Genomic DNA, 11562 nt, shown 5'->3' on the forward strand with positions numbered 1-11562 from the left:
GGACATCCAAACTGGCTAGGCTCCCACAAAGCCAGAACATGAAGTAGGATCAAAACCCAGTGGCATTGTCCTTGGCTTCTCAGCAGCCCTCATTGTCCGCCATATTCAGAGAGTCCGGTTTTATCCCATGGTTTTTCAGTCGTAGTCCAGCTGGCCTTGGTGAGCTCACAATAGATCAGCCCCACTGTCTCCGTGGGTGGGTGCACCCCTCGTGGTCCTGACTTCTTTGCTCATATTTTCCCTCCTTCTGCTCCTCCTTGGGAACTATCTATTTTTTTTATTTTTATTTTTTTATTAAACATTTCTGCCTCCTCCCCGCCTCCCTTTTTCCTCCCCCTCCCCCACTCCCCATCCTCCACTCCCCTCACCCTCCCTCTCCAGTCCAAAGAGCAAGAGCAGTCAGGGTTCCCTGCCCTGTGGGAAGTCCAAGATCCTCCCCCCTCCATCCAGGTCTAGGAAGGTTAGCATCCAAACAGGCTAGGCTCCCACAAAGCCAGTACATGCAGTAGGGTCAAAACCCGGTGTCATTGTCCTTGGCTTCTCAACAGCCCTCATTGTCCGCCATGTTCAGAGAGTCCGGTTTTATCCCACGCTTTTTCAGTCACAATCCAGCTGGCCTTGGAGGTATTTCACTGAGGCCAGTGAGATGCCTTCCCTGTTGGAAACCCAGGAAGACCAAGAGAAGGGTGAAACTGCTTTCCCCCAGGAAGGTGCTTCCCACCTGAGCTACAGGGATCTTTGCTACTTAGGAAATCTATTGCTTTTAGTCTTCAGAGTAACTACCAGTGTGACTAGATTCTGGTGGCTGGTTTCCCATCATCCTGAATTCTGTCTCTCTGCAGTTTCTTGGGAGTAGAAGTGGCCATGGCTCTGCAGTCCTTACCTTTGGAATGGCAAATCAATGGACCCCTGAAAGCCAACCAGAGTATTCAGGAAAATTGACCTGAGATGTGGTCTTCAGATCGCTATGTGAGGGACCACCACATACATGTAAAAATCTGAGGAAATTATCTTTAGTTAGAGATCCACCCTCTCACCCCTTGCTGGATGGAAGGAAAGTCATCGGTAGTATTTTGCACCCAAAGCTCCTTGCACTTGAAGAAAACAGAGCATGGTGCATTTGTAATCATGATTTCATGGCTAGAATCTGCTGCAGAGACAACCAGGAGATTAAGGAAGTTGCTTTCTGCTGCTTCTGCTGCTCTTGAGTTCACCAGATAAGCTAAAAATATATTGTGTATAATGCTTTTTGTTTACCAGATATAGCTATATACTTCAGAGATCCTGTCCTTGAATTTTTAATAGCTTTACTGGGATTAAAAGTCAACACTTCACTATACAAGCGCATTAAAAAAAAAATCTTCCTGAAGTCTGAGTATTGTTGCCAGCTAAGAGACTTCAATTAAAATTGTTTGCTGTCTTTACACGTTTCCTTCCCTGTGTTTTCCAATGGCAAGTTGCGTTCCATCTCCCTGAATTCATCCAACAACTGATTTAAAAAAAAATAGCTTTGGTTGAAATGTTTAGCTGATAGAGAAATACAAATGAAGAAAAGGGAGAAGCAGATGGCCCCATTGTGACTGAATGGGGAATTGTGTGAATAGGTGTAGGCTAATAAAACACTCAGCCACCTGCTGCCTGAAGCCTCAAGAAGACTCTGTTGCTTGTTCTGGGGATTAGCTATTAATGTATCTTTAGGTTGATGGAAAACATCAGCCGTGAGAGGCTTAAGATCACTGTCCCTTTGCTTGGCTTGAGTTGGCTTTTCTGTATTTTAAATTGTTTCCCAACTCAATTTATCTGCCCAGGGCTGTAATGAAAAGATTTTTGACACGTGGTTAGGCGATGGAAGGGTAAGAAGAATAAGGTGGTGGATGCTTCTTTTCTACTTTACGCGGTGGGGAGGGTCCTTCCGCGGGTTGCTGCAGAAGCAAGGGGCCCAAGGTGTTGACAGGCGTAGATAGCTATGCCCTTGCTTTTCCTCTTTCAAAAGCCACTGCCTTTCTCAAGTGAGAATTTGCTTTTCCCTCAGGGATTTACTCTTCAACCCGACTATCAGACGATTATCAACCCTACATCTACAGCCGCACAAGTTGTCACCCAAGCGATGGAGTACGTGCGCTCTGGGTGCAGAAATCCTCCCGCACAGCCGGTGGACTGGAATAACGAGTACTGCAGTAGTGGGTGAGCTGCCGGCCCTTGTCTCACAGCGCGTGCGCGCCTCTTTGGCAGGGGCCAGGGTTCCTTGGGACAGGGAGGCTTCAAGAAAGTAAGGTCCGAAAACATGGGGAGCCAGCTTCTAGCCTTTCCAAGACTAAAAGCCTTCACGTTTCCCTTTGCTATGGACTTAGGTCCACTACCTGTGCGCTCCCCCACCCGACCTTACCCCGAGCTAGAACAAATAGGACCCTCACCCCACCCCGGCCCCACCACCACCCACTGTGGCTCTGATTTTCTTATAAACAGTGCTTTCTCTTCACACAGGGGCATGCAGAGGGACAAAGCGCTGTACCTCACCTGAAAACCTCACCGCCTCTCTTTTCCACTGAGGAGTTCAGGGAAGTCTTTTCATCGTGGATTGCAGTTCTTCATTTTATTAGAAAATTCAAGTTGCTAAGCACTTAGGACCATGTGAGCTTGTGGGTCACCCACTCTGGAAGAAAATAGTCATGCTTCGTTATTATTTTTTTAATCCTTTTCTGGACATTGTTCCTCTTCCCTGCAGGAAGTATGGACAGTTCTGATTTCTGTTGGGTTTGCTGTGAAGTGCTGCGCTCTAGTAACTGCCTTAGCAACGGTAGCCGTCTGGGGTAAAGGTCCGGGGTTTTCCATTGGTTTTCAGAATGGGTGTTTATATGAAAACTACTAAAGACTTTTTAAATGGCTTGATGTAGCAGTCATAGCGAGTTTGTAAATAGCATCTCTGTTACACTCTCCTAGAGTATAAAATGTGACGGTTTTTGTAGCTAAACTGTAATCTGAAACTGGCTCGCCCCAGTTGGTTTATCTCACAGGGGGGTTAAATTGGCAAACATTCATATTTTTACTTCATTTTTAAAAAAAGCAACTGATTAATCTATATTTTCAAAATACTTGAAAAATATTCCCAAATGATTTTAATTTAAAAACAAATTGGCTTTGCCTTCTGATCAGACACAAAGAACCTAGTGTGGAGGAAAACGCAAACACATTTATTTTGTATTCCAGAAAAAAAAATCCTTTTTGTATCACTTTTGTGTAATGATTAGTAAATGTCATCTATCTAAGTCCTTTGATGTATAAAGCTGCCAAATGCTCGCCCGGTGTCTTCGCTGCAGAACCAGGTTGGGAAGCGCTAAGTGATCATCTTTACGGCTCTGTATTATTGTTTCCTCATACCGTGTCTGTATTTAATCTTTTTTTATGGAACTTGTTGCGCCTATTTATGAAATAATAAATATAGGTGTTTGTAAGTAAATTCGTTAGAATTTGAAAGAGGCTTCATTGATGTTTTAATTTTTGCTGGCAAGAGAAAAAAACAAAGTCCATGCTTGGTGTGACTACGCCAGGCTTGGTGTGAATGCGCCAGGCTTGTTGTGAATACTTATTTAGTTTTTACAGTGACATGAATAAAACCAAATCTGCTTTTCATTTAGTAGCAAATTAGAGCAACGAACCCATATTTCTGCTATCTTTTGTTAGCATAAATGAAAAACAGTTCTACTTAGCAACCTTCTCTTCTTGTACAATACAACAGAAAAATGGCCCAGAAGTCTCACACGCTCCAAGCCTAAACCAACATACACCAGGGCACCCTCTTCCTAAAAAGAGATGGTTCTCACGTCTCAATCCCAAAACTTGTGCTCCCCATTTAAAAACCAAATTCAAGTTGAGTCACCAAAAATTCCTCAAGTCTCATGCTCCTCGCGGCATCCAGGAAGCATTTAAGAATTGACCAAGGGTTCAGGAAGAGATCAAAAGAAGGCATAGTGTCTAGAATCAACCTAGAGATGTAAGGCGAGCTACCAGACAGCCAAAGAAATAAGAAAAGCAGCCGGAAGTGGAAGCTTTTGCTAGAAGTTGAGAGTCCTTCTCTCCTCTCTCTCTCTCTCTCTCTCTCTCTCTCTCTCTCTCTCTCTCTCTCTCTCTCTCTCTCCCTCCCTCCTCCTTTCTTCACCTTTCACATACCCTGGGGCCCTACTGAGATTCGCTGAGAGGGGTTAGCATAGCTTTTCCAGCCAAAGGGGGAGATGGGGATTGCAGCACATAAATTTATCTGGTTGGAAATCAAGAGAGAGTTGTTGTGTGGAATGTATGGGATAACTGCAGCAATTTCAATACAAATATATTATGTAATCCGGTCAGAATTAAAAAGACAAAAGGCGTGCTTGCTTTGGAATGGTTTTCAGGCATTGTACAACAGTGAATCACTCAGCATGTAATAACTAATAAATAATGCAGATCCAATGTTATTATTAAAATGACTGGGGCTGAGAGCTCGAGTTTTCCTGTCTTGATATTGTCTAAGAACTCACGTGACTAAGATCACAGTTTATTGCTTGACTGTTTAGTATTTTAGAAATATTCCGGCACTACTAATTAACTAATGTCTTCTATTTGTTACATTATAAAACAGGAGAGCTTTCTCCTGCACGAGGTGTAAACTGAGAAGTGAGGCCACCAGCTCAGTCAAGAGGTTCATCCAGGACATTGTCTGCAGCTTTTTCCAGCAGGCACATGATCGGGACAAAAGGAACAAATATGCCAAATGTGAAAATAGATTATCAATAAAGCACATGGCTGTGTTCTACTTGGAGATGCCTCAGATTCTAAAGGATGCGCCTAGTCAAATGAGGAATCCTATGTAAATTTCAGGCCAGAGATAACAGAGCACAATAGTCATTGATAGTTGTAATAGCTTCAGAAGTTCTTTTCCAAAACGCCAGGAGTGTGTCTCGCCAGTCAAAGAAATCCACCGTTTTTAGTTCTGCCATCTTCAGACACAGACAACGTAGACTCAACTAACATGTTACCCAGAGAAGCATTGATTCCTGGGTAGAGAGCCAAGACAGTCTAAGACTCAACAATGGTACTGAACATAACGTATGTTCACAGCATATCCCAAATCAGAATTCTTGCTAAGCAGAGAAAGAAAACAGTGTGTCAGTGAGTGCCATGGGGGGACTGGGCTGAGTCTTTAACCAAGGGAAAGAGTGATGCTCTAAAACCCCTGGAAGAGAGTGAGCTGACAACAGGAAATGGGAAAGGATTCTGATAATGGCTTGCACAGGATCCAATTAGGGAACACGGCTAAAGATGACGTTGTCTCTGAGAATAATCTTTATCCGCCTTCTACATGGACCCGTAAGCTATGCACAGAGCACCAGGATTAACAAAAGCAGTGCTTGCTGCTGTCCTAGCAAAGATTCACTGCGAATAAAGTTTCTAAACAAAAGGCAAAGCCTCGAGTGAGAGCCTCCGTCTATCTCCTTCTTCCATTCCCAAGAGTTGCCCCACCCCATGCGAAATCATTAGCTTGACCCTTGTGACATGGACAGTTTTCACCGTTTGCAAAAGCGTGAGAAGCCGTTTCAGACGGTCCACCTGAAGATGGAGGTAAGAACTGGAGGCAACGACGCTTCCAGCTGTAGCTTTAAATATAATTAACAAGGCAGCTTGAAGTACTTTACAAAGCACTAAGTGAAAAACACCCGAAAAGTAGCTGATAGGTTGCTTACACTTACCCCACTTAGAATCCGTCCGTGTTAGAAAAGCTATGACCATGAACGAATATCATAAACTGGATCAGTGCTGCTGTTAGAAGGAACTTGTAGATAGAAATTCACAACAACCATCTTGTCTACTGAAACACGAAAACAGTTACGCATAGCTGTTCTCATAACACTGTCTGTAGAACTGACCTACAGTAAGTATTTTTCTACTGTTAATTCTCACTTGAACGTGGGGATGGAAAGACAGCAAACTCCCTAACTCTGATGCTCATGGCTGGATACTGAAACAGTGGCAAAACAAAAGCCAAGAGCAGAGCAAAATAAGTCTAGCCTCTAAGTATGTAAATCAGTCATAGTCAAACAACTCCCCACCCCCACCCCCCGCCGCCTTCCTTGAAATTAAGTGGTTTTCATATCTTTTACTGGGATAGCACACAGTACTACATAGTAAATAATGTTGAAAATGGCAAGAAAACAGCTACGGAGCGGTGGCACACGCCTTTAATCCTAGGCAGAGGCAGGTGGATCTCTGTGAGTTCAAGGCCAGCCTGGTCTACAAGAGCTAGTTCCAGGGCAGGCTCCAAAGCTACAGAGAAAAGAAAAGCAAGCAAGAAAACACCGTAAGTTAACCTCAACATAAATTATATGATGTTTCCTTTTAAATACAGAAACAAATGAAATATTTGCTTAAAAGGAAGCATTATTAAGGGGAAAGGATGAAAATACTTCAGCAAGAAACCCAAGACTATGATAGTTTGAACACCTGGGGCATGGTGGCACGCACCTTTAATCCTAGCAGGCTGAGGTAGGAGCTACAGGAGTTCAAAGTCAGTCTAGTCTACATAGTGAGTTCCAGGCCAGCCGTGACTACAGAATAAACCTTCTCAAAAGAAAGAGAGAGGGGGAGGCAGGGAAAGGGAGAGAGAGAAAGAGACAGAGAGAGAAGTCTAGTCATAACAAGCAAGAGATATACACCCTCGGCACACCAAGAAAACACAAGCAAGGGGAAGGTGCTAGACTTGTGGAGGTGCCGAGAGCAAGACAGAAATCTCAGGAAACAAATGCATGGATGCTAAATTCAAACACTGAAGAAAGACAAGGAGACTGTGGGAAGACCTTTCCCAACAAACATAGCTCCAGGTACATGGGGAAGTGGAATTGGGAAGGGGGCTGCGACCCCAGGGGTAGAAAAGCCTTCAGGACAGAGAGAGAGCCAGGGGCATCTGATGTTGGCTGGTTGATACTTAGCCAAATCTTTGCATCCAGCGTAGGAATCCATGTCAAGGGAAGTTGGGGTCCTTCTTCCCTGGTGGACACCCAGGAGCAGTGATGCATTTCAGCATCAGCAGCGCCTGGGCTGATGACGGAAGCCCCCTTGCATGGCTGCTTCACGTTTATCATCGGCTTGCTAGCAAAGACTCTGGAAAGTGAAATTTCACTCGCACTGACGTGAGTGAGGCCAGAAGTGGGCGGGGGGGGGGGGGGGGGGCCGGCTTGCTAGCAAAGACTCTGGAAAGTGAAATTTCACTCGCACTGACGTGAGTGAGGCCAGACAATAAAATAGAAAGACAACTCGGCAGGGAAAATAAGAATACTGTTCTCAACATTCTATGAACAAAAGTAGAGTATTTTTAAAGTCTTCCGTGTCCCTGTTTGACAATCGTGTGTTTACAATAAGCCCAAACATAATTGCTGTGATGGGCTGTCAGGGAAAAGATTAATTTGGCAAAGATTAGTATTGACTTGCTGTTTATTAAGGCTTTTAAACAGCTGGATCTGGCAGCATTCCTGTAAGTGGCTGTCATCACGGAACAGCAGCCTCACACCCTGGTGCTCGCCAGCTGTTACTGCACAGTCTTCCAGCGCTAGGAACGTCTTTCTCCAGGCCAAATGGCAAGAACAACTATTATTGCCAAAGGAGACCTTCCCTCCTCCCGGCCCTAGTTTTTTTTATTTTTTTTTTTTTTTTTCGGGGGCAGGGTGGGGAGCTGCTCAGAGCTGAAATGTCAGCACAGGCCTGATGGTTTAGCTGATAAAAGGGGCCAGAAACCAGTGGTTGGTTTGGGTGCTGGGTGAACACCGCTCCCCCATACAGTGTTGCACTGTTAGTCACCTCACAAAGGCAAGAAAACTCAGCCTGTAATTGGTGTTGGCAAAAGGTTTTAAAGACAGAGATGTGCTATCAAAGGATCGGAGCCATCAGAATTCTAAAAATCACCACCAACGTCTGTCCCCCAGCTTGGGATATCCTGCGTCACTTGAAAGAGACCAGTCAAGGGGAAGCAGAGAGAAAGCTGGATAGCATCCATCAGTCTACAGCACAGGCAATGGGGAGGGGGAGCTCTGGGACTTCCATAAAGGACAAACCCCTTGGCAAAACACATCCATTGCTCCGATTCAGTGAAAAACTACAGACGGAGACCACTTCACTTGACGTCTAGAAAAGAAGAAACGGATGGAGAATTGTACGGGGCCAAGACCCAAGGTCTTTCACAAGACGCGGAAAGAACAACATTGCAGTGTTCTAAACACCAGCTTAGACACAGCTTCTACAAAGCTTCAACACAGTGGTGGAAGTCATATCAGCCTTCCTGGTATGCCTGGGGTGAGGCTTCATCTCAACATCTCTGTGTCTCATTGGGCTTTGATGAGCTATCAGAGCTGACTCACGAGGACATGGTGCTCCCTAATATTCCTCAGCTGGCATTTCTCAATGCATTAGGGCACAAGGAGGAACCAAGCTAAGAGCTGACCTTTCTAAAAAGGACTTTAAAACAGATGCTGAAGCTTCACTGAATCCCGTGCAATTGTATTTTGAAGCCAGCTATCGGTGCAGTCAGATCTTTGATGCTTAAATGAGGATGAAATCCAGACAGAACTTAAAGTATGTCCAAATGAGATACTGCTCAGTCCCCATTTTGTGCTCCGCTGCCTCCCCAGACCTATCCTCACACCATGATGAGAGCAGATGAGAGAAACATGGTACTAGACACAAAAGGCACCAGGTGGGCGCATCAGCCAGCGTGAACCTGCCTGCAGCTAAAACTCAACCTAGGAACAGGCGTGGACGTTACCTAATAATCAGCCTATGGAAGGACAGTAGGGAGTTAGGTCCTAACATAACTCTGAATGTGTGCATACCTGTATCCCCTTCCTAAGGCAAGAGCCATGTCCAGGGGTCTGTATCCCTCTGAGAAATCTGGCCACAGGATGGGCTAGGCAGATTGCACGCACTTACTTGGTACAAGGCTTCTTCGAACCCCGTACCAAAGCAACAGCTGATCATCCCAACCACTTTCTGGCTTTCAGTAGGAGGTACGGACCCTATTGCTGCTTTACCGGAAACCTAGCATTCTTGACCTAATGTGCTGCAGAAACTGCCCCAGGTTGGTTGGAGCCAGCGTTTTCATCCTGTTCCCTTTATCTGGCATTATAAAATAACTATTTATTATGCTACTTCCTCAACCTAAGGGAAAGCCTCAGAATTCACTACCACACACCACTTCTAGGCTATGTTTTTTTAAGGGGGGGGGGTTGTTTTTGGTTTTTTGTTTTTACTTTTTTGCTTTTTTAGAGCAAGGGATCATACAGAAACCCAACTCTGAGCAGGAGTTTTATACAAAAAGAGAGAAAAGAATCTCTAACCTGAACTTGAGTTCCAGGTAACATTTAAAACTGTATGCCTACAAAGCCATTCTCATTGTTGAGTGGAGTTTCAAGAGCGTGCGTGTGAGAGGAGGTGTGTGAATCTGCGTCAGACGATGTGTGAGTGTGTCTGTGAGATTTTGTATGTGTGTGTGAGAGAGATTTTTGTATGAGTGTGTCTATGAGTGTGTATATGTGTGTGTGTGTGTTTGAACATGCGTGTGTATAAGCACATGTGTGTGAGTGTGGAGGTCAGAGGTACAGTCCACTTTATGTTTCTTTTAGGCAAATTGTTTGCTGGCCTAGAACTGCCAAGCAGGGTAGGCCGCCTGGCTAGCTGGCCAGGGATCCCAGACATCTGCTTTTCTTCACACCCTGTCCTGGGACTCTATGCCACCATCAAGACTTTATTGTTTTGTTTTTTACTTTGGTTCTGGGGACCCAAAACTGAGATCCTTTGGCTTGCAAGGCAAGTACTGCATGGATTATACCCAACCAGATGGGGCCATTTCCTTCATGACAGGGTTTTAGCAAACGGAAATAAAGGAGGCGACAATCCTTTCAACTAACTCCGTGGTTCCTTCCAAAGATTCCTTGACTTTGTTTTCCACCCTGGTTTCTCTGACTGCCTTTTCTTCCTCTCCCCTTCCTTACCCTCTCTCACTGTCTCTCCCAACCTCTCCCCTCCTTATTTCATGTCCTTTCATTTCCTGTTTATCTATTTTCCTGCAGGAGACAGAATCTGCAACTTTCCATAGCGTGTCAGTTTCCTGACAGGATTCTGGTTTTGCTTTCTGTGAACATTCACCTCCAGGGTATCCACAGTCGGAGGAGCCAGACTGCCTGCAGCCTGCTCCTCCCGCTGGCCCCCAGCTTCCCTTTGCTGATCACTTTGTTAATTCCCAGAGAACGGGAGAACAAGCAGTTTTCTCTCCTCCCCTTTTCCCATAATGCAGTGCGATCAGAGTCTCCAAGGACTTTTCTATATGACTTCCCATTTCACACCACAGATGGTTTAGATAAAAACTATTAGTCTCATTTATTCAAACAGTTTCATCGCACCAAAATGAGCCTATTTATAGCATTTTGCCTGAAGGACTGTTTTCATTTTTTTCTCTCTCTTTTTGTGGATGTAAAGAAATCCGCTGTCTCTGGCTTTAATCATCACTCCTCCTGCCCAACCAGCTCTTGGACGGCAGTGGATCTGATGAGTACTCGCAAGGGGATTTACTTTTCAAAATAGCACTAGAATTACTGGACAGATTTGATTTATACATATTTTTCCTGAGAGTCTACATTTCTGCATGATGCTAGTTTTGATCACTTCAATTTCAGTGAAGCTCTACACAGACTCTGTCAAACACGGTTCTTTATCTTCTTTGCTTCGATGTCATTCCTTGGAGAACATTTCCACTTGGCCAACATACCATCCGGGAGAGAGAATAGTAACTAGCCCTTCAAAGAATGTATGTTGAAAGAGAGAGAGCCCAGACAAGCAGCTCAAATCTTTACCACTTCGGGATGTGTGGAGAGCTATAAACCTTGACCTAAGCTCTTGTGTTAGCACACAAAAAAAAATTCTGATAAGTTATTTAAATTATAAAATATTTCATTGAACTATACAATAAAGGAGTCCAGTCACTTACATAGTAAGAACTCTAGGGTACCATGAAACCTGACTAATTTCTCAAAACAGGGGATGGCTGATCCAAGTTGAGTTGCAACTCACAGGCTATCTTCCCAGCCTCCCTTTGGAGGAATTTCTGACCCGTTGTCCTAAGAGCTGTTTCCATTCACCTGTGCACTCTGTGCAAAGGAAAACGAGGTACACTTCTGATCATTGCGTCATCAGTAGTCCAGACAATTCCCATTTTCTCAGACATTTTGGGAAGGTGTGAGGAAATTGAGACAAGATCTAAATAAAAATCACCTGCTCCAGGCTGGCCTCAAATTTGCAATCCTCCTGCCTCAGCCTCCTGGCTGCTGGGCTTGCAAGCTTGCAGCATAATATCTAAATCCCTCCAAAAACCTAAAGGCGCTGGGGACCGAATGTCATTATCTAAGATCCACCTAAAGCATAGCAGCATCTGAGCCTAGTGTTGCTGACCACTAGATTTAAAATTAGCTCTTCAATGAGTTCCTTAAATCCCTCCAGCTATAAACATAATCACACACCCTCACTGTCATGGACATGGGATTATTTATA

General features: G+C 44.5%; 1 protein-coding gene across 1 annotated transcript in view; it reads left to right on the forward strand.

Annotated features, from left to right (window-relative positions):
• Tox (thymocyte selection associated high mobility group box) overlaps window positions 1-4645 on the forward strand; it is a 273143-nt gene extending 268498 nt beyond the window's left edge. The window contains exons 8-9 of the mRNA XM_050119253.1: window positions 2033-2184; window positions 2485-4645. Coding sequence (XP_049975210.1) covers window positions 2033-2184; window positions 2485-2521 — 189 coding nt within the window. The 3' untranslated portion in view covers window positions 2522-4645. The remainder of the gene's footprint in view (window positions 1-2032; window positions 2185-2484) is intronic.
• Window positions 4646-11562: the final 6917 nt, after the last annotated feature.

This window comes from Alexandromys fortis, unplaced genomic scaffold (genome assembly GCF_014885135.2).
Source record: "Alexandromys fortis isolate MF-2015 unplaced genomic scaffold, M_Fortis_MF-2015_v1.1 scaffold_18, whole genome shotgun sequence".
NCBI lineage: Eukaryota > Metazoa > Chordata > Mammalia > Rodentia > Cricetidae > Alexandromys > Alexandromys fortis.